The sequence below is a fragment of the Anopheles marshallii genome, chromosome 2 (assembly GCF_943734725.1).
Source record: "Anopheles marshallii chromosome 2, idAnoMarsDA_429_01, whole genome shotgun sequence".
In the NCBI taxonomy this organism is placed as follows: Eukaryota; Metazoa; Arthropoda; class Insecta; order Diptera; family Culicidae; genus Anopheles; species Anopheles marshallii.
The window spans coordinates 64975180-64995212 of record NC_071326.1 but is presented as its reverse complement, the minus strand read 5'-3'; the positions used below and the strand labels follow the sequence as shown (position 1 = coordinate 64995212).

The following is a 20033-nucleotide window of genomic DNA, read 5'->3' as shown; positions in this document are numbered from 1 at the left end:
CTTTCACACAGTTCGGTCGTCGTGGTCAAGCGAAACTGCGACCCGGCACGATTGGATGTTAGAAGGCACCTTTCAACTTTAACCGCGTCACTCAACCTCTGGCACACAACTGCTGCTGATTGGTACCGTGTCCGATGGTCTTATTTAAACGAGACCGGTCGGGTGAACTGCATGCGGCACAGTTTCAACGTATAGCATTTGCAATCCCACTCTCGTTCTCTTGATATGTTAGTTCGAGCGTTATCTATCGCTGACAAAGACCATCTTCTTTATGTTATTAATTTAGAACGACCGACGCGTAGTACTAAACCCACCTTCTATTCGCAAAGTAAAACCAAACCAATGGAAGAAGACAAGCATGAAAGCGAAAACTTGTTTTTATCATCAAGCAAAGAAGTAAAATAAAAGCTCCTCTCATCCCATCTCCATCATTCGTCTTATGAAGCTTTGTTTTATTACATCTTATACTTGCTATTCGATGTTGCTTTTTTCCTCTGGTTTTTGTTTTAAACGATCTTTATTTTACATTCGCTTTGACCCTTCCTTATTTAGCATTCTAATACGATTCGACAGGTTCTTATGCTTTGAATCTCGATTGTTTGAAATGGCAGCGTTAACCCCGGCGTCAAACTGTCGCATATTCGCTGAATGTGTTAAAAAAACCGATTTGCAAGGTATCTTTCTATGCTTTCCATCCATCGCGGCACATCGGAAACAGGACGACGACAATCTGGAAAGCGTAAAATACGAATTATGCATCAGAGTACGTTGTCTTTCGCGAATTCTCATTCTTGCGACTGTTTCAGTCAAGAAATGGAAAACGGGTAGGAGAAGTTTGCAGCGAAGATCGGAAAATTAAACACACCGGATGTCTCCAATTTCGCATGAAATAAATGTGAGTTCTTTGGAAGGTGACAACGAAGTGATGACGGGAATTGATGTGTTTGGTTTGCCGTTGTAGAACGTTAAGGATTCATAACGAAGTTCGGATCGATTTTAACCTCGTTGCCAGGGAGATGACCACAGTAGACATATTTTCAAATTAAATATGAATACTCCAGCTTGTCGCACTATACATGACTGGCAAGGCAGCAAACATAACCCCCCCTGGATAAAAAGTATCGCTTGAACGTGCAACTGATACATCACTTATGTTAATAGGAGTAAACTCTTTCTTCTTCTTAATACGGAGAAGTTCTACAACATGTTGATTACGAAAACGAAACGAGACACTCTCGAATTCGCCATGTGTTATAATGCGGATGAGCGAGAAGTGATCAACAGTCGAAAGTATTGCTGCGATGATCATCTGAACGAAACACATATGGTGTTGTTGGAGCAGGCAACAGTGTAGACGATGGTATCGGACAGAGGAATGGAAGAAACTTTGTTTTATTTTTGACGAATACGGTTTATCGCCGCATTGTATAAGAAAGAACATGCTGCAGTGGAAATTCTTTGGGCAACTAGTGCGGCTGGTCAGAGCTATAATGGATGGAGTGCAGAGTAATGGTTGTTGTTGATGCGGTCGAAACTGATCGAATCTCTCCAGGATCTCTCCTGTTTGCCCAAGCTCTCCTGTTTACTATCTATCAAGGGGGACACTGCTTGCCTGTTATCCCATTCAGGGGGACACGATTTTCGCCTGCCCATTCCAATTACTTTTTTTCGACAGCATGTACACATCCATGTGCAATTGTATACGAAACTCACATTGGACAAAATACCGAGTTTTAAGGATTGGGTTGCGGATCACTGCAAAGATGACGAATTGTTTGCCTGTCGGAAGCTCTGATCGTAATGGTAGGTGCCTGAAACGCAGAATATCAGTTGATGGTGATGATACCGAGGTAGTTTAGCTACCTTCAAACGATCGTAATTGCAAACTACGTATGTAGTAGCAGTGCGTAGCACAGAAATCACTGAAGAAGATGGATTATTTAAAAATAAACGTTTCGCCGAAAATCATCAACACCCATTAGTTCATTTAAAAAGGCGACCATCAGATCTTTAATCAAATCCATGAGAGCGTGCTTGTGCAATTAAAAACTAATGTTTGAAGTCAAGTAACACTCATTTTCATTGTGGTACTATAAATTAGTGAATTGGATTCAAATTATGTCTAGTTACTTATAAGCAAAAAAAATTAAAACAAAAAACTTTAAAAAAATAGTAAATGTAGTAGTATTTTCTTAATATAATTACTTGCAAATTGTTCAATTGTAGAAATTTATTTAAGATAATTAACAGAAATGGATCTTTTAATCGGAGCGGTGTGGTGGTATAGTTGGTAGTGGCGCCGGCGCCAAATGCCGAAAACCCATCCAGACCGTCACCCTGTATCTAGATCTGACTTTCCGACTATTTCTGACTATAAGTTGATTCTAGCCTGGTCGTTCTACTGATTAAAAAAATGCTTGGGACAGAAAACTGATTCGTTATACTCAAAAAATTGTATCGTTTTGATTTAATTTTAATACCTGTTTTTTTTCTTCATACTAATTAAAATCTAATTAAAAAAGCTTTCGAAGAGCAAGCCAACCTGACTGATCGAGCACAACTAAATTCTCGTGGGATGTGTTGCGAATTGCATAAATTGGCGTTTTTTGTTTTGTGCTGCGGAAATCGATCTAAAATCAATATTAGATATTTTTGAACGATAGGAAATTGATAATCATGTGTATAATAAATATATGCAGCAGTTAAGCTTAGAAACTTCCCGACAAAAAGATATTAGCAAAAAATGTAAAAATTAACTAATCAAGCTCTTCTCATTGCTAATTAGTAAAACATCGAACAATATTATTGCAAAAGTGGTTCACAGACAGACAATGTAGTAGTTCGTGTGTCATTCCTTGTGTCTTGAGTTCGCTAGAGGCATTTGTGTCAATTTTCTCCATCAGAACAGGAACATGTTTTCACATATGTGCGACACGCTAGAGCCTTCAGCTCTGTGATGTAGTTCGTTATAGCCTTGTTATGTTGTTCTAGATTCCGGTTCCGATTTTTTTTGCACCAGCTCGAACCAGTTATTTAGGCTTGCTTGTTTGATTCTTGAGCAAACGCCCGCATCCCTTGCACATGTCGATCGGTTTAGCAGAGAGAGAGAGAGAGAGAGAGAGAGAGAGATAGAGAGAGTGAGAGAGAAAGAGAGAAAGAGAGAGAGAGAGAGAGAGAGAGAGAGAGAGAGGGATGGAGAAAGAGAAAACAGATTTTTCCTCCTTAAAATCATCAAAGCGAAATTCTATTTTCGTCGAGCTGTGCGCTGATATCATATAAACCAGCTTATCAGCTTACCAGGCACCAACGGCAGGATACACAAGCGTTTGAGAAAAAGTGAACGATTGCGAGTGGAAAAGGATGCTACCCTTCTTACTGGGGCCATTTGTCTCGTTCTCGGTTCTAAATCAGAATGAATGTGTTATTTTTTTGGTTGTTGTTTGGCTTTTTATTTCCCTACCGAACATCTCTCACTTTACGATATGTTATCAATTTAAACTAGTTCGATTGCAGAACGGGGTGTTAGGTGTCTGGTTGTGCGACGAGCTTATAACCGGAAAGCCGTCCATCCTGCACGGTCGAAGCTGCCGAAGGCCTTTATTAATATTCATTTCTAACGGCGACGCCGAGGGGTTTGAGCCTGCGCTTGTGGCTAATTTGGCTTGACATGGACGATTGTGTACTACTGTGCGGCGTGTTCTGGCTCGTGTGGAAGATGGGCCACAGAACAGAAAAAGGCACCGGGTTTCCCCTGTTGCTATCTTGTTGATGGTTTACGTTTTGGCAGCTTCCAATGATCGCTTGTTTTTGGAGCCATACGCGGCTACATTCTAGCTTCGGTCAGCGGAATGGTGGGTTAATGTTTGACAACCTATTAGACCCGCATCCTTGAGAACGGAACGCGCGGGGGGAGCAAAAAGATATATTAGCATCGTAATGTTTCGGGGTATGGTATAACAATAAAATACGTTTTCCTCTAATGACATACGAACGATACGGTCGCGAAGGGTGAGTTATGTACCTTCGTTCGATTAGGTTCGCAATTTACGTGTTAGTCGTCGTAAAGGTTCACGAAACAGAGTTCGAAGCAATTCGCTTGGTTGATATTTTCATTTTGCAAATCTACAGATTTTTCTTCGTTAAGCTGCATGCTTTATTTTGACTATTCTAATGTCTTGGGTGGGTTACGAAATTGTGTAATCTTCTTTATTGGTCCGTTCCTTTGTTGTTCTTTGCGAAGGTACACGTAGGAATTTTCAATTTTGTTAGTGCTATATATACAATAGCTATAATAATGAAATTGAAAATTAAAATAGTTTTACTTACAACTTACTTACTTCATTAGTGCGAATTTTCGCACACTTCGTATATGGTATCGCGACGTTCTTCCTCAATCTCTTTCTTCTCTTTTTCTTTCTTGACGAAAACCATTATGTCACTTCATATCTGTCATTTTGACAAAGGGGGGGTCATTCTACATTAGTACATGGTGGTATACTAAAAAAAGAATTCCAATACCTTTTATCAAAATCAGGATTAAACGAAAAATTGAAAACCTTTTCCACTACTATCATGGGATTGTATAATTGATCAAATCCTTATCGACGTTGTTGTACCAATCGATACATTCATGATTGCTTCTTCGCTGGAATATGAACGCACAGTTGAACCACACTAGTTGAGTCTATATTAGTTGGGTTATACCTTTGTTGGCACCGCAACAGTAGGATCCAATGCAAATCCCAACGAGGTTGTCATGTTTTATGAATATGTGCGAAAGCTGTGTGATAGTTACGTGCACACTTTGTGTGGTTATTCGGTTGTTTCCTTGATTTATATGCTAATTTTGCGGGACCAATGGAAATTGATTGATGGATGTCAAACAACGCAACTATCGAGTGCAAACTCATTAGTCGGCACACATAAACATCGCTACTAGTGAGGTTTCACTGTAATTGGGCAATGTTTGTTGGGACTGTCCATGGATCCCACACATGTTTGCTATTGGTAAGGTTATATCGGCAATGCATGGTTATGTTTCCAGGAATACATGTTGTGAAAAGCCATATTTCAATTGGTGGGATTTCTACGAAATTACCATGCAGAGAGCTACAGTCTGGTGAATATGATACCTGGAAAAATTGCGGTCGTTTTTGTTCGGAAAATGTTGTTTTCTTTCTTCAAGTAGTTTCGCAACAGTGTACTAACAGGGTAATGATTAAATTACTTCGATCGTCCAAGCAATATGCTTCGGCATCCTCATGTTTAACAAAACTTAATGAACGTAAACAAAAGTAACGCTGTTACCTAATAAAAAACCTTCTCTGACCATTGTTAGAAACGATTGTACTATTGAGTTGCGTTGCCTAAGCAACTATGCAAGTTTTATTTGAATAGAGTAATATTTGAACCGTATACAATTCCATTCTTACTATTGTTCTTGTTCAATATTGAGATTTAAAATTACACTGAATAATCCTTACCCAAGGTTTTCAGTTTCGTCATTCCTGCCAATTTTAACAGATTTTTACTACCATAATACACAGAGTAAAGAAAAAGTGCTCATTCACCAGAGTGGATACTCGAACATCGTTTGCGATTTTTTCGAGTTGAAGAAATTCTTGAAATTAATAAATATTATGGATTGCTCCAATTAGTGCATTCTTGAAATTTTTTCGATAATTGAAGTACACCACAACCTGCACTAATCGGGTGGAACATACATGCCACTTCACAAGAATCCTTCACGACTCGGTTTCGGATTAGCAAAATCCGCAAATAGCAATGGGAACCAATTAGTTTATCTAGAATCTTTACTCATTGAATAAACAAATCCAAATGTTAAGCATTATAAACTTTACTTATTTGTTGCATCACGATTGATTGAATTGTGACGGGGTTTCCACAACTTGATTGAAAAAATACGCTCATCCAAAAATGATTATAAAAACATACAAAAGATGTATTTTTCGTTGTTGTCAAGTGTAGATCGCACGTTCACTAGGACTATTTGTTTCAGCGATGCAATTTTCAAACATATTGCACTCATATCCGTATTGATCCGGTGATATTGAATGCTACTACATTGTGGTTTTATTTTAGGCAATTTTTTATTTAGTTTTTACTACACCGTTAGAAACAGTAAAATTAATTATCCTTCCAAAAGTGATCAAGCTTCTAACGAACTTGATTCTATTAATAGTAATAGAAAAATATAATGGTGGGTAGAAAAGTTCCTCGGAGCGAGATTATTGTCAATTTGTGACGACGTTTATCTAGAATATTTTTAAGCTTTCGAATGAACGATTTTTATGAGCATTTAGTTCTTGGAAGGACAATCAAAATGATATTTTTGGAAGTTAATTGTGATTATGATTAATTCTTCTTAATTTTTATCTCGGGCGTAGGTGAAAGGAAGGAAGGAATGTTTTCAAGTTATAAGCAATGATTAAAATTTAAATATCAGAATGATATTTAAATAAACGATTAATTATTCAATTTATGAATTTTTAATTCATTGCTAAACAGAGAATAAATTTTTTTCACATGGATGCTCGTTTGTAATTAACCTATTTTTCGGCAAACTTCTGCCCGCGTACGAGAAATGACCCTAGGGCTCTATTTCCGTTTGTTCTCGATTGGTTCATTTCATTCATATTGCTGTACTGTCCCATACGTTCACCGTTTTTATCTGAGCATAAGAATGCTTTTGTTGCTCGCATGAATAGCATTTGATGGGATTAATTTGATTCTCGTTTGCCTAACAAGTTCTGCGCGTAGAAAAGAATCTTAAATTATGATTATGATTGTTCTGATTAGGAAACGAAACAAGGAAAAAAAAAATAGAAACAAATTAATTGAGCATATCCCACGATACCGGATCGGCGTTAGAACTGTCCGCACACACAATGGCTAAACCGTGTAAAAGTGACTGAAATTAATTGTGTTTTTTCGTCACCGTGCGATATCGTCGATAATTCCATCTTAACTGCAACTTTTATGGTCCCCCCATTTGTCGCTCAGGTTTTTTGTTTTGGAGTTTGGCCTGCAAATGAAGAAAACAACCGGTGGAGGGTTTCCGCAGGACTACAAAAATTCTTATGACGACCGGTTTCGGCAGAAGGCTTTAGGAACGCGGATCTGACGCGTATCGAACGTTGCAAATCTTCGATCCCAATCTGACCCCATACCGGCAACATAGGTCGCACAGTGGCCATTAACGGTGTCTTCCGATGAGATGGTGGTCTGTGCAAGCAATTTAAAGAGTTTGAAACTACCTTAAATTAAACGAACCGAAAAAATCTATTTGAAATTCACGACTGAAAGAATGAAATGTTATATTTAAACGTTATAGTGCCAGTACAAACCTACAGTACCCAGAATTTGAAAGCATTTAAAATGGATTAGTTCTAGAACTAGCATTCTAGAATCCATTTCTAGAACTTCCGACGCTTTTTGACCACCAATAGTGTAATGGTTTCGCTGTGAAAAGATACAGCGGAGTTTTATCGTCAGGTAACACCATCATAACGTAAACGTAACTGCCCGTACGGTCATTCATGCAATAAAGCCAAGGTAAATCGAGTTTTGTGGCATGCATGAGACCTTCTTGTTGGACGCAGGCAATAGTTCCATCCAACATCAAACAGTTAGTTTTTGCGAGTTCTAGTGGGTTGTCATCAGGTATTAGTGGATTTTCAGAACGTTACCTTTCGAATGACAAATGTTGAACGTGTTTTTTGTAGGATTTTTGCAATCTGTACGTATTTCAAGCATACCCACTAGACGTATCTAGTCTATCCTCACGTGTTGTTAGAGTTTCTGTAAGGATGGATGTGAATCGAAACGGAAAGTACAGCATATTGCACCAGCAGACAGGTGATGCGTTTGAGAACATTGGACCATGCGTTCACTTGCAGTAAAAACGTTTTCGTTGGTACAAGCCGATATTACACAGGCTTTCAACACACGGCACTGGTTCAGTGGAGCGATAAATCATTTTTTTAAACCATATTCTAGACTTCGGACTCGTACTACTCGTACTAAGAACTGACCACCAACGAAAAAGTATCATGGTGCTTTGAGACATGGTACTGATAATACGGCGAAGAGCCTTTATATTTAATAAAATTTCATGATTTGCCATAACGTTAACCTTAAAAAATAAAATATAAAATATAATATATAATATTGAGACGATTGAAATGCTAGTGCAGTTTAACTTTCATGCGAATTTTTGCGAATATAATACCGTGCAACAAAGTATATTTACTACATATTCACACCATGGCCTAAGTCGACCCTGTCCATTGGTTACGGTTAGAATTTCAGCTTTCCGTCCAATGTTTTTCACCCCGGTACGTATCTTATCATCGTTAGCAGCTAGGTTTTTTTTACGAGAAGTTCTAAAATCGAACCAATACGCTTCCCGTGCTTCATCTTGATATGGGTTACGGCTAATTTCTGCTGCGAATGGGTCGCCGTAGTTTAGTAGGATAAAAGAAGAGAACAACAAAATAAAGAATATGGCCCGGTTCAGCACGTTGCGAGCAAAAATGCGCGACCGTATCGCATTCTTTTCGCAAATGAGTTTCCTCTGTGATGGCATGTTCTTGGGGCCGGATCGAGTGCTAAAGCGAAATAAAAAAAAACCCAAATTTCAAAACAAACCGGGCAACCTTATTTCTGGTGGAAGCTTTATTTATGTATCTTTTTAATTTTCTCTCACTCTACAGCACGGTTGGATGCGAGGTTGTATATGTTGCCGGTTTCCATTTCCCTCAGTTCGGCGCCTTCCCTTGCTATTGCGTAGCCCGTCAGGATGCGGTTTGCCTCCGGCCCGGAGAAGAATTATTTAACGAATCGGATCAGAACTGGAAACGCGACACGGGACCTGCATAAGTAGATCCGGTTCAATGTTCTGGGGCCTGTTCGTTATTTCACCGGCAAACATGCGACCATTTCGCTTCTAATGGTATGGATGAGTCAATCGGTTAACCACAGCCAACAGCTTCATCCCACGCATTCGCGAGACCCAGCATCCGTTCTGCTATGCTCGGTATGTAAGCGGTATTCCGTCATCGGATGGATGTGAGATGCGTTTCAACTTCCATCCACAAATCGGCGTTGCCACCCGGGGGTTGGACTCCGAATTCAGCAAGGTAACCGGTGCGTAAAGGCTGGTAGCTCACTTAAGGTAGTGTTAATGAGCACTGTTTAGAGGAATTTCGTGACGCTCGCGATAACACCGGAGTGGCAAGGACGGACACTGCCGGTGACTTAGGGCTGCCACAGGGTGAAGGTTGTCGTCGTGAAATTTGAGCAACGAATTAAGATACGATATATTTGGAGCCGTGCTAAATGAGAGCAGTCGGTGCTAGTACCGGTTTCGGGGGAATGAGTTGTTTACGCGTTCGGTTTTAGCATGAATAGAAAATGAGCAGCTAAATCGTGTCGCATGTGTTTCATGCAGCGGAACGTGCATGAATAATTGACCTTCGGCTGGTCTGGAGTGGTTAGTACGGGCAATAAAGATTTAACCAAAACGATAACAAATGAAAGCATTACAGGTTATTAACAGTGAAATGTTGTTTTCTTTGATGAACTTTATCTTTCTCCTGGCTTCAATTGGTTATAGGCTCAAATGTTTGGCGTGCTAGGCGGTTTTGCAAAATAGCTATGACTCAGCTGTCTGATATGTGATGCTGCACCATCCGGTCCGATAGAACCGCCTGCTCATCCTTCGCTCATAATTATCGAGCATCGGTAAAATTCGCAACTGACCGATCACGTTGCAAAGATCGTAGGTTGTTCGTACTGGCCTTAACCTGCCCGCTGATGGTTAAATGTCATCAGTTCAGGCAACCGAATATAGTTTCCTGGTGGCTGGTTGGCCTGCGCTATGCAAATAACACTACACCGAAGGAGAGTGTTTAGAATGAAGCATGCGAGAAATGAAACGATCTGGAATAGATGACAGGGATGTTGATGTGGCGGGTGGATATGATGTTGCAAAGCAACCCATTAGCATATTGATGAAGGTGAGGGAGGCACATAAATTAAAGCATATCAAGAAATAGAACAATCGACTTTAACTATTTTACGATAGCGCGATGAGGTTGGAACAGTGCGATTATTGATAGATCTTCTTTGATTGGTATGTCTTGTATGTTGCTGAATTTATTGGACAGCAATACGACATCGTGTTGACATTAGGTAAAAAGAGCTAGACATTTTAATCGTTCCTTGTTTCGTTGATGAGTTCATCTGAACTGAAGCTTTTTCTAGTTTTTTTTTGCCGAGGAAGTTCTGATTGTCGAGATAATCTTTCATGTAGCCTCAAAATGAGTGTCTTAGAAATCTAGATTTAGAAAGCTAGTTTTGCTTCATTATTAAGATGTTTTCCTAAACTATTTAAAAAGCATTAGAGCCAATGGTCCGTAATAAATGTATTCTAGATAGTTTTTATGTCTGATTGCGTAGATATTGTAAAGGTAATCATATTATGATAGTATAATATGAGGTAACAATTGCTATCGACCAACAAGCCATGGTAAAATTTGTCACGAACATTATCCAGGTGTTGTAGTTAAGCTCTTAGGCATGGTTTTCTCATGCTTTAAGAAATAGTCTCTGTTTCAAACTAATAGAATCCTAGTGTCCATGTTCTAGAATACGATAGGAGGAAATGATGGACAATAAAATTGTCACTTAGAGTTCGTTCGTTGGAGGTCTGATCACGCATTAAAGGCCATTCCAAACTTAAAGGCCTGCTCAATAGCAATATTCCGTTTCTATAGTTCAGGAACAGGAAGAAGCTGTGCTAGGTTAAAACTGTACTAACGTGAAAATGTGAAAACGTGCTTCAGAATTTCGAATATAAACGAATGCCATAGGACGGCGCTTGATGGCGTCAGAGAAAGGAACAACCAACCGTTAGTAGCATGCTGTTATTATTAGGCAAATCGTTTCCTTGCATGAATCATCATACAACGATGTTTGCAATAAAATTCATAACTTTAGTCTTTTCCCCCTATCTTCGGAATCTACAGATCATCAGATTGAAGCCTTACTATATTTTCATGGTTTTATTCGCCATGAAAATATGATTTATAGTCAATAGTGGCACCCTAAAAATAATATATATGATTTAGGAAACTTAAAGAATGTTTCATGTTTAATGCCACACACAGAATATAACGTTCAGTTAATGCTGACTTGAGTGTATTCCTACAGTCACCAGGTATTGATGGTGTCTATGTCTGATAATTGATTTTATGTGTCGTTTGTTTAGTTCATTTGCGCATAGTAAACATTTGTGCGCTTATGGTGGAAGTAAGATCAGCAACCAGCAATTCAATTCCAGCTTTGCAATGCAGTCCTTCTTCTGACAAACATTTCAAATCCATATCCACAAGTTGCTAATTAAATACCTTGGGATGTAAATCTTGGCCCGGTTTTTCGATTACCTCCAACCGCGAGCCCTCTGACACACATTGAACGACCATTAGGACTTCCCACCCCAAAAGGGCCCGATTCGAAATACTGAAAACACCGAGGGAGGAGACAATTTGTCTCATAAATTAGTAATTCGAGCAAACCAACCTCGACCCGTGTGATGTACGGCTTGCATAAACGCGCCGGAAGATGACGGAAGACAGTTCTATTAGCAGATGAGCTTCAAAAATAATTGGAAATCATCGTTCAAACCACCATCAGCGGGCGATACCCACATCTCTTTCAACCCCGGGTCACTCCCCTGCGCCGTATCGCCGAAACACGAAAGATCTGGTTTTTGGATGGTCGTAAGCCTCGGCCATAAGTCGCACTCTTGGGGCGCCCCAGACGCGTTCTGGTGCTCATCAAAAATGCAAAAACGACGATATAAAACGGTCACGATATGACACAGCATGTGTAGCGGCGTGTATGTGTGTAGAAACGTGTGTTTCTTCAGTGTCTCGTTCTTTCGTTAAAAAAAGCGTTCGCATCTTCCTGCTACGGTAGCATCCTAGGATCTTGAATCGAGCGTGTTCTGCGGCGCGAGTGAGACCCATCCATGCTCGGAGGGGTTGAGGAGCTTTTTTTGTCACCTATTTAAAAGTGCTTCAAACCACAGCCCGAACTTTAGTCGGACACCGGCTGGTGGATTGAGAACGTTGTGTGGAGCGCGCCCCGTCGAAAGTTTGCCGAGCCTTACACGGACGGTCTGTGCGGAACCGGAACAGTACTGTCGACCAGACGTTTGTCAGTGTATATAGCGTATAAATAATACAACTGTCGTTTTTCACCATCGTGCCGTGTGTTCGAAGGATAAGGTGAATAGTTACGAGCACCACCCAGTGGACATTAGAGACCATTTTCGTTTGTTGCGCTGCCATTGCAAATTGCTGGACATTAATAACGGACGTGGAGGTCGTTTCAAAGGAAGAGTTTTTTTTGCGGAAAATATTATTTATACACACCGTTTTTGTTTCGCGAAGCGGTTCAAAGTGAAGCACCTAATTTATCAGTTTTTAAATCAGTGACAATGTGGAGCTTTAATATTGTGGTAAGTGAATGATGGGAGAACCTGTTAAGGTTTAATTAATTGCAAAATAGATAACCTAGATATCCTTCGAATGGATACATGTTGCAAAAAAACATTAATTTAAAAAAATCCAATTGTATAATCCTTATCTTTTTTCCTGGGTGTAAATAGTATTTTTTGAAATGTTATAATCAATGTTATGTTAATGTTATTTATTAGATCAAAGGAAGGAATAAAATTTTCTTAAACGCATTTAGTTGTTATAACTCTAATTTCAATACAGGATGAGTGTCTTAAAAATATGGTTGCATTTTTAGTTTTAGAAAGTCATATTAGATAGCGACAAAGTATAAACCATAAAAATGTAACACCATATTTTGTTGATAGTATATTCCTCCCTGTTAGTGGAACTTACTATATTTTAGAAAAAAATATCTCAATCTTCTGATAGGTTATGGGAAATAGTTATTGATTAGTTAGGTGTTGTGACAGAGGAATTTCCGGTTCAGTTAAGACTTAATCACACTTTGTACTGTGTGTTATTCATTCAAAACGGTCCTTGGACTTAGTTAGAATTTATTAATTATGTTTTATGACCTTACAGTAGAGCTATATGTTCACTCTGGTGCGTAATAAAAGGACTTAACCAAATAAAATCTATTGCACAATCCTCTTCTGTTTTTAAACAAAATAGTTTACCTATAAGTATATCTGCCTATTCAAGGAAAACCATTTTTGGGAATTCTTTTTTTAGTTCGAAATGTAATGGATTTTTAAATGGGTTCGAGGATGTACTGAATTTAAATCACATTTTCATTACTTGCATTGCGTTTGATTATATTAGACGTTAGTTCAGCCAAAGTACAACTGAGCGATGCACCAGAAGAGCTCTAGTTCTTCGTTCAACCTTGTAGGCCCTCGTTCCCTTATGGTTGGTTTCATGCATTTTTTTATCGATAGGTCTACCGTGCTTTATTAGTGGAAATCATTTATTTTTATAATGAGGTTTTATTGAGGAATGTAGCGCAACAATACGTGTTTTCTATTGAGCTATTAAAAATTCATTTGAAGCATTCCACAATTTGCTATTGAAATAAAAGGGGTAAAAGGGATTTATTCGATGGTAGATAAGTTTGTAAACGCTTTCAGGAGAAGTGAAAAATTCGTTTGATTTCAAGGGTTTTATAATAAAAGGTATGGATTAATCGCCCTATTTAAACTGATTGTAGTTAAATTTTAATAAACATACACAACATTTTATATCAAAAATTCCAACACTATGAATTGGACTTTTGTCTGAAACTGATATTCCAAAAATGCGCTCTGCACGGCAATGTAGGCATAGAGCTACAATTAATTATGGAGCAAATCAATCATGTACACATGACCTGCGTTAACACTTTCCTTGGAAATCCGCACGGTAGGAAGGACTAAACCCGGCAGGGAAATGGAAAGTTTTCCAATAGCATTCATCACTTGAAGATCTTTTTTCTAGATTAACATCAAAGAATTGTAACGAATTTGCTACGGATTACAGGTTCTCTCAGCCACACACGAGGTATGGTTGTAATGGAGCTTAATTTATGCACAATAGATTATTTATTGCCGGAATGATACCGAAACGCACCACCGCGATTCACTTCCGCATATGATAGCGCGCGCACATCGTCTGTTTGACACGGGAAGATGTTATTCGCTTGGGTTTTACGATGGAGGTTAGCATTAGCAATGCTTTCCAGCTCTAATGAGCTACAGCCGTGCGCCAGCTGGCCAGCAGCATTCGAAATTCGTTCACATTACTTTACATGGTACGGCCTTGATGACGGATTGCGTTTTTCATCCACGGCACGGAACCGGTATCTGTATCTCGACGGTGTTGGTGTCGGTCGGCCGTGGCCACCAACTGATGTCACCAGGTGTCATCGCGAGCATTAAAAATTCTTGCTCCTGCTCAATTATGCATACCCGGTCGGCCGGTGGAGGTTCCACGCAAGGGGGTGACAAATACTGTATCATAACCATGGCATTTGATCGTATGCATAGCACATTTGGAGATGCTACCATGCGTAGGCAGATCTCGTTCGGTGCGTGGGATTAGGTTAGAGGCCCAACCGAGGCCTCTGGGATTCTTCGTTGATGTCGATTTGTAACGAATTCAGCATCGATGAACCGTCGTCGGGTTATCGATAAATTGAAATCTATTTGATGGCATTCCTGGTCGCCTAGCTCATCCGAAATATGTGTTATCGGCGGTTCGTTTCATTTTGTTGCCTATTGCTTGCACCTCTCCCACCCAGATTGCCCTATGTGGCGTGTGCAGCGTGTTTGGGGCTGCACTGAACGATAACATCGACATCGACATCAAGGTCGACACGGACTCGAAGCTGTACCATCAGGGCAAGACGGTGGAGGGTTCGTTTAACTACGGCTACAATGTGCCCCGGCGGAACTACAACCAGTACCAGCACAAGGTAAAGGGACCGGACGGTGTAACGTACGGATGCTACGGCTTCGTCGATCCAACGAACGGAACGCATCTTTACCACTATGTGTCCGATCTGAAGGGGTACCGGGTGGTGCCACCGAACCAACCGACCAAGGTATACACCGACCGGGTGGCTAACAGCGTGTAAGTAGAGTCTATTTTTTAGGAATCTTATTTAGATATTGATAACTTTTCCAATTTATGACTACCGGCTTGGGTTGGGGATAAGCATTGACGTCGCAAAGCACATAAAATAGATCGGTCGAACAAGTATGTGTAAGACCTGTTTCAAATAACCCAATCAATAATCAAATCATCCGAGTTAAATCTTTGAATTCAACAACTGTTCCAATTTGTGTTTCCATTTAGGAATTTCATCACATCAATAGGCAACAAAACATTTTTTTTACTTCAAAAAGGACAGTATGGCCGTGTGGCTAATAGACAACATACTATTGAAATGCAAATATACTGAAACAGAAATTATGTGAATCCCAGGCCACTTAGCGACGAGTGGCAACGAAAACAGAGATAAATTAGTTAAAGAAGGCATAAATGCCGAAAACATCGTAAACAATGAGCTTAGAATAGATGACGCCATTAGAACAGCCACACATGAAAATGCTGGAAGACACAATGGCATGCCCTCGTGATATGCGTGAAGAATAAGGCAAGGTATTTAAAAGAATTAAAACCGTACCAAGGCTTCAAGGAATAGAGCTTGAGAAAATATAAATGATGCGAATTATATCAGAATGCGACTTAGGCAATTTGTTTAATTTATTCAGAACGGCTTGACCGTACTTCTAATTCAACCAAATATTGATGATAAAACATGAAAATTGGACACTGAATGCAAAATGTAATCATTGTAAGGTGTCAAATACTTTAACTTTTTTAAAATGTATCAGAAACGATCCACCTTGAGGGTTAGCATTAGTAGATTTGTAAAGCTACTGTAAAGTATATGGACAGGGGTGGTAGAATTACAAAAGAAATCATGAGGTTTGTTATGCAAAACAAAGACCAAAATGTAAAATAATATACTCTAGCCTTAATTAAGATAAAGCATTTTATACTAACCACCAACGAAACCGTGAATCTTAATCACGTAAACAATTATGTTGAAAGCATAAAGTTTCTTTTGAACATAATCCAATCAAATTTTCAAAATTTTTATCTGCACAAATTTAACAAGTTTTGCAAATTTAACGAATTGATCGTGTTTGTAAATATAAAATTACTTACCTTCCTGCAAGGTCATAACATCCTTACTGGAGTTATGTTTTAAATAACCTTATAGTCTCTTTTGGCTGTAGGTTAGCGGCCCGAATTGGATTAAGTGTAGAACTTAACATGTAAAGATAAGCATCTCTACCACTAATCAGTTGAACCTTTCTTAATCAGATATAAAAAGAATTGAACCATAAGTTTTGCTTTTAGTAGATTGAATATCTTGGTCGTCTAGATAAAATTCACGCTTTGCTATTTATTTTTACAAAGATTTTTTTTTATTTCTATTAAGGTGGAATTTAAATGTTTTGGCCATTGTTAGTAATAGTCTTTTGCCATTAATATGGTAAGTTCATGAATTAAAGTAAAATTATTGGGGTTTATTGTCGACAAAACAATTGAGTGTAACATGAAACCACTTCTTTATTGGCCATTAGTTTTTTTCCGGAACGAAGTACAATCCTGAGTTTTTCGAATACTTAGAGCCGCAAATATTATCTGTCAAATAGTTGATCGGTTGTTTAAACCGAGTTAAAAATGACATTCTATAAATACTTTTTTTACTGTCTTATGAATGGCACTTACGAAACAAGGCATGGTTTATGAATAAGTGCATTCAGTTAGTAGGTCTTGAGATGATTGAGATTAAGGAGTTAGTGCTTCATTGTGCTAGTTGCATTCGCATCGCTATTACTGCTAGCAGAATAATCTAATTAGTCTAGCAGAACGTCATTTATACGTAAAGTTTGTTTTGATTATACCTCGGAAGTACAGAGATTTAACTAGTTTTATTACATGAAAGTTGTTTTCAATTGAAATGCATCAAACGCTATAAAGCATTAAATGTAATACCTTTCGAATATCCCGTCTATCGCACAGGTAAACTTATCTCATCCCACTGCACTCGTTTTACTACCATTTCAGGGCCAATATTTACGATTCCGTCGGTGAAACGTACGACTGGGAAAAACTCTACTTCCCCGATGTTTGTCGGGTACTGCAAAAGAGCAAAGAGGAACGTAACGAGCTGTCTATCCCGAAAGGATTCCAAGTGAACGATGATGGTACGGTTACACAAACGACACAAAAACCAAAACCATCCGCACCAACAACCCGACGCACTGCGGCACCATCGGCTGCCACACGATCACCACAACGGCCAACGACGGGACGTCCCACCCCGGCGAAGGCATCTCCTACTCGCGCCGCACCGCGAGCGACTCTCTCCGCTACTCGACGTGCCGCAACCACACCACCAACACCCAAAGCTGCACCTCCCAAAACGACTCCAGCAGCACCAACGACCGCTAAACCAAAGCCTAAACCGACCACTGCACGTACCGTTACTCTCCGTCCAAACACTGCCTCGCCCCGTCAGCAACAGCAAGCGCCAACCCCGCGTTCACCAGCACCGGCCCAAACGACACAAGCCAGAACGGCACCGAAGAACAGCTTCAAACCAGACAGCCTTCCGTCCCCATCTGAAAAACCTAGCGGTAACAAATTCGGCACTAACCGGGACAACTTCATCGGCTCACCAGCCACCAACACCGCGGAAACCCTGAAACCACCCCGTAAGTATTCACCGTAATTAAGTGGTTTGAATGCGTAGAGTAGGATAACATTTTTCTACTTTATCCTTTGATTCCTTCTTCAGAGGACCTGCAAGCGGTCGGTCAGGATATTTCCGAACTGAAGCTGCTGCTACAGATGCTGCTGAAGTCGCTCAACAGTTCACCGAAGGCGGCACCTGACTGTGACGATACCGGTTCACTGGGCCCGGTCAATTCCAACGCCAAGCAGGTGTTCCTTCCACTGGTCATTGTGGATACGCTGCCGGGAGTCAGGGGTCCAGTGATGCAGGGAGCAACTGGTGGTCTACCCGCTGGCAGTCAATTTGCCATTCCCTCGATTGGTTACGGTGGGTCACGGTGTAATACCTGCGGTTAACCAGACAGAGGAAACTGTATTGTCGATTGTATTTTTAAGTTTTTTTTTAAATAAATAAATGGAAAATACACTGTGTAAAATCGTGTGCGGTATGAAGGGGATGCGGGATGAGGGTGGAACACCAGATGATTGCGGAAAATCGTTGGTTTTCTTTAGTAATTAGTTAAACAATCAGTTAAGTTTGTTTTCTGAAGATGGGTTGAGTAAATTAGGGGGATGGATTCATGAGAATTTCATTTTCCGGGAATTATCGAAAGACACATTTAATCGGTAATAAATAGCATAAATATTGTTGCTATGAATTTGATTACAAAAAAGATTATTTTTTGTGGATTTTTATATGGAAGTAATCATATTTTGTACTACCAGTGGATACCTCTCCTCGTCTTCCACCATCTGCTTCTACCCTTGCTTTAGTACTACGTTCTGTTAGTAAAAATCAATAAGTGGATTGCATACTTTCAGGTGTTCTGTACATAAGACGGGCACTGTGCAATTTGGAAAGAGGGAAAATAATTACCACGTTTTTTAGTAGACTGTATCATACTGTAGTATGTAAAACCCAGCAAAATTGTTATGCAGAACAATTTAGACCAATCATTGTCAAACTATATACCATGATGCATTTTCAAAAATCTATACAGTAATTTAGTGTTGTGCTGCAAGAAGCTCTTAGCTCTTAAGCCATATAAGAGCCATTCTTATAAATTTTTAGTGAGCAGCTATTCAAATCATTAACCGACTCTCAAAAAATTTAAGAACCCTCAAAGATTCCGATAATATCCTTATAGAATCATGTTTTTTTTATTTCATGTATTACGGTCTGTGCCGTATTGTCGAGCGAAGTCTCGAGGTTAGGATCGTAATTTAAGGCTTATATTTATTCTTTTGGCTTCTGAATTAAGTTTTTTTTTACAGATGGGATAAATATTAGCACTGTTGCAAACGATCGAGCTGATTTTCTGGTAATATTCATTTTTGGGTTTGAAAATACTCAATACTAATAATTTTGAATAAAACATATATTTTAATTAACAATTAGAAATAGAACCTTTAGGTGCATTCGTTATTGTAAAACGTTAACGTTGAGTTCAACGCGATAGAGCTTTTTGTTAGGAAAATGTAAACATTTAAGTAGTACTTTCCTAAAAATTGTACCCTCTATTTTAACAGAATCACATATTTTGTGCCGGTATGCGAATAATATTTGTGATGGCATAAATATTGTGTTGGCCAGCAACGCAACTTGGTTGAGCAATAAACAAGTTAAATAATATGAAACAGAGAATACAATTGTAAACATCTTAAGCCCATAGCAAGCAAATGCACAAAGAGATTGTAATTAGGTTAATTCTGTAGGCAAAGAAAAACATTTGAAATGGGTAAAAGTAAAACCTAGCAGCTGAGCATACTCTCATTACTAGTTGAAGGAATTTTTGCCCTACAGGCTTCAACTTGCAATTATTATGATCATTGTATTTGCGATGGTGCAACTATGAAAAGAGAGGATGACGTCATTAAGCAGTTGAGGACCAGTCTTACCAAGCCCTTTTAGTCTGATTCTGATTGTGATTTAGCACAACCGTTGCATATTTAATTCTTTAAAGTCTAGTTCTTGGCAGTTCGCAGTACAGCCTGGAGATAACTAAAACTTTATCGTACAAGATTATCTAGGTAACTTTCCAAGTGCGTTGGTAATTTTCCCATTACCAACTGATGAAAGGCGAAAGATGGCACCAACGCACAATGAACAAGTTGGTACCTACTTATCATAATGCTCCACAATTGCACCCTTGATTAGCAGAAGTACAACCAAAGGGCTGCTCGTTTCAAAACTGT

The 20033-nt window shown here is 39.3% G+C and overlaps 1 protein-coding gene across 1 annotated transcript; it reads left to right on the top strand.

Moving 5' to 3' along the window:
- Positions 1-12526: 12526 nt before the first annotated feature.
- On the top strand, positions 12527-18194 carry LOC128708909 (proteoglycan 4-like). The gene is made up of 4 exons (XM_053803888.1): positions 12527-12547; positions 14824-15155; positions 17169-17818; positions 17902-18194. Exons 1-4 carry the CDS (start codon positions 12527-12529, stop codon positions 18192-18194), a joined length of 1296 nt encoding a protein of 431 aa, XP_053659863.1.
- Positions 18195-20033: the final 1839 nt, after the last annotated feature.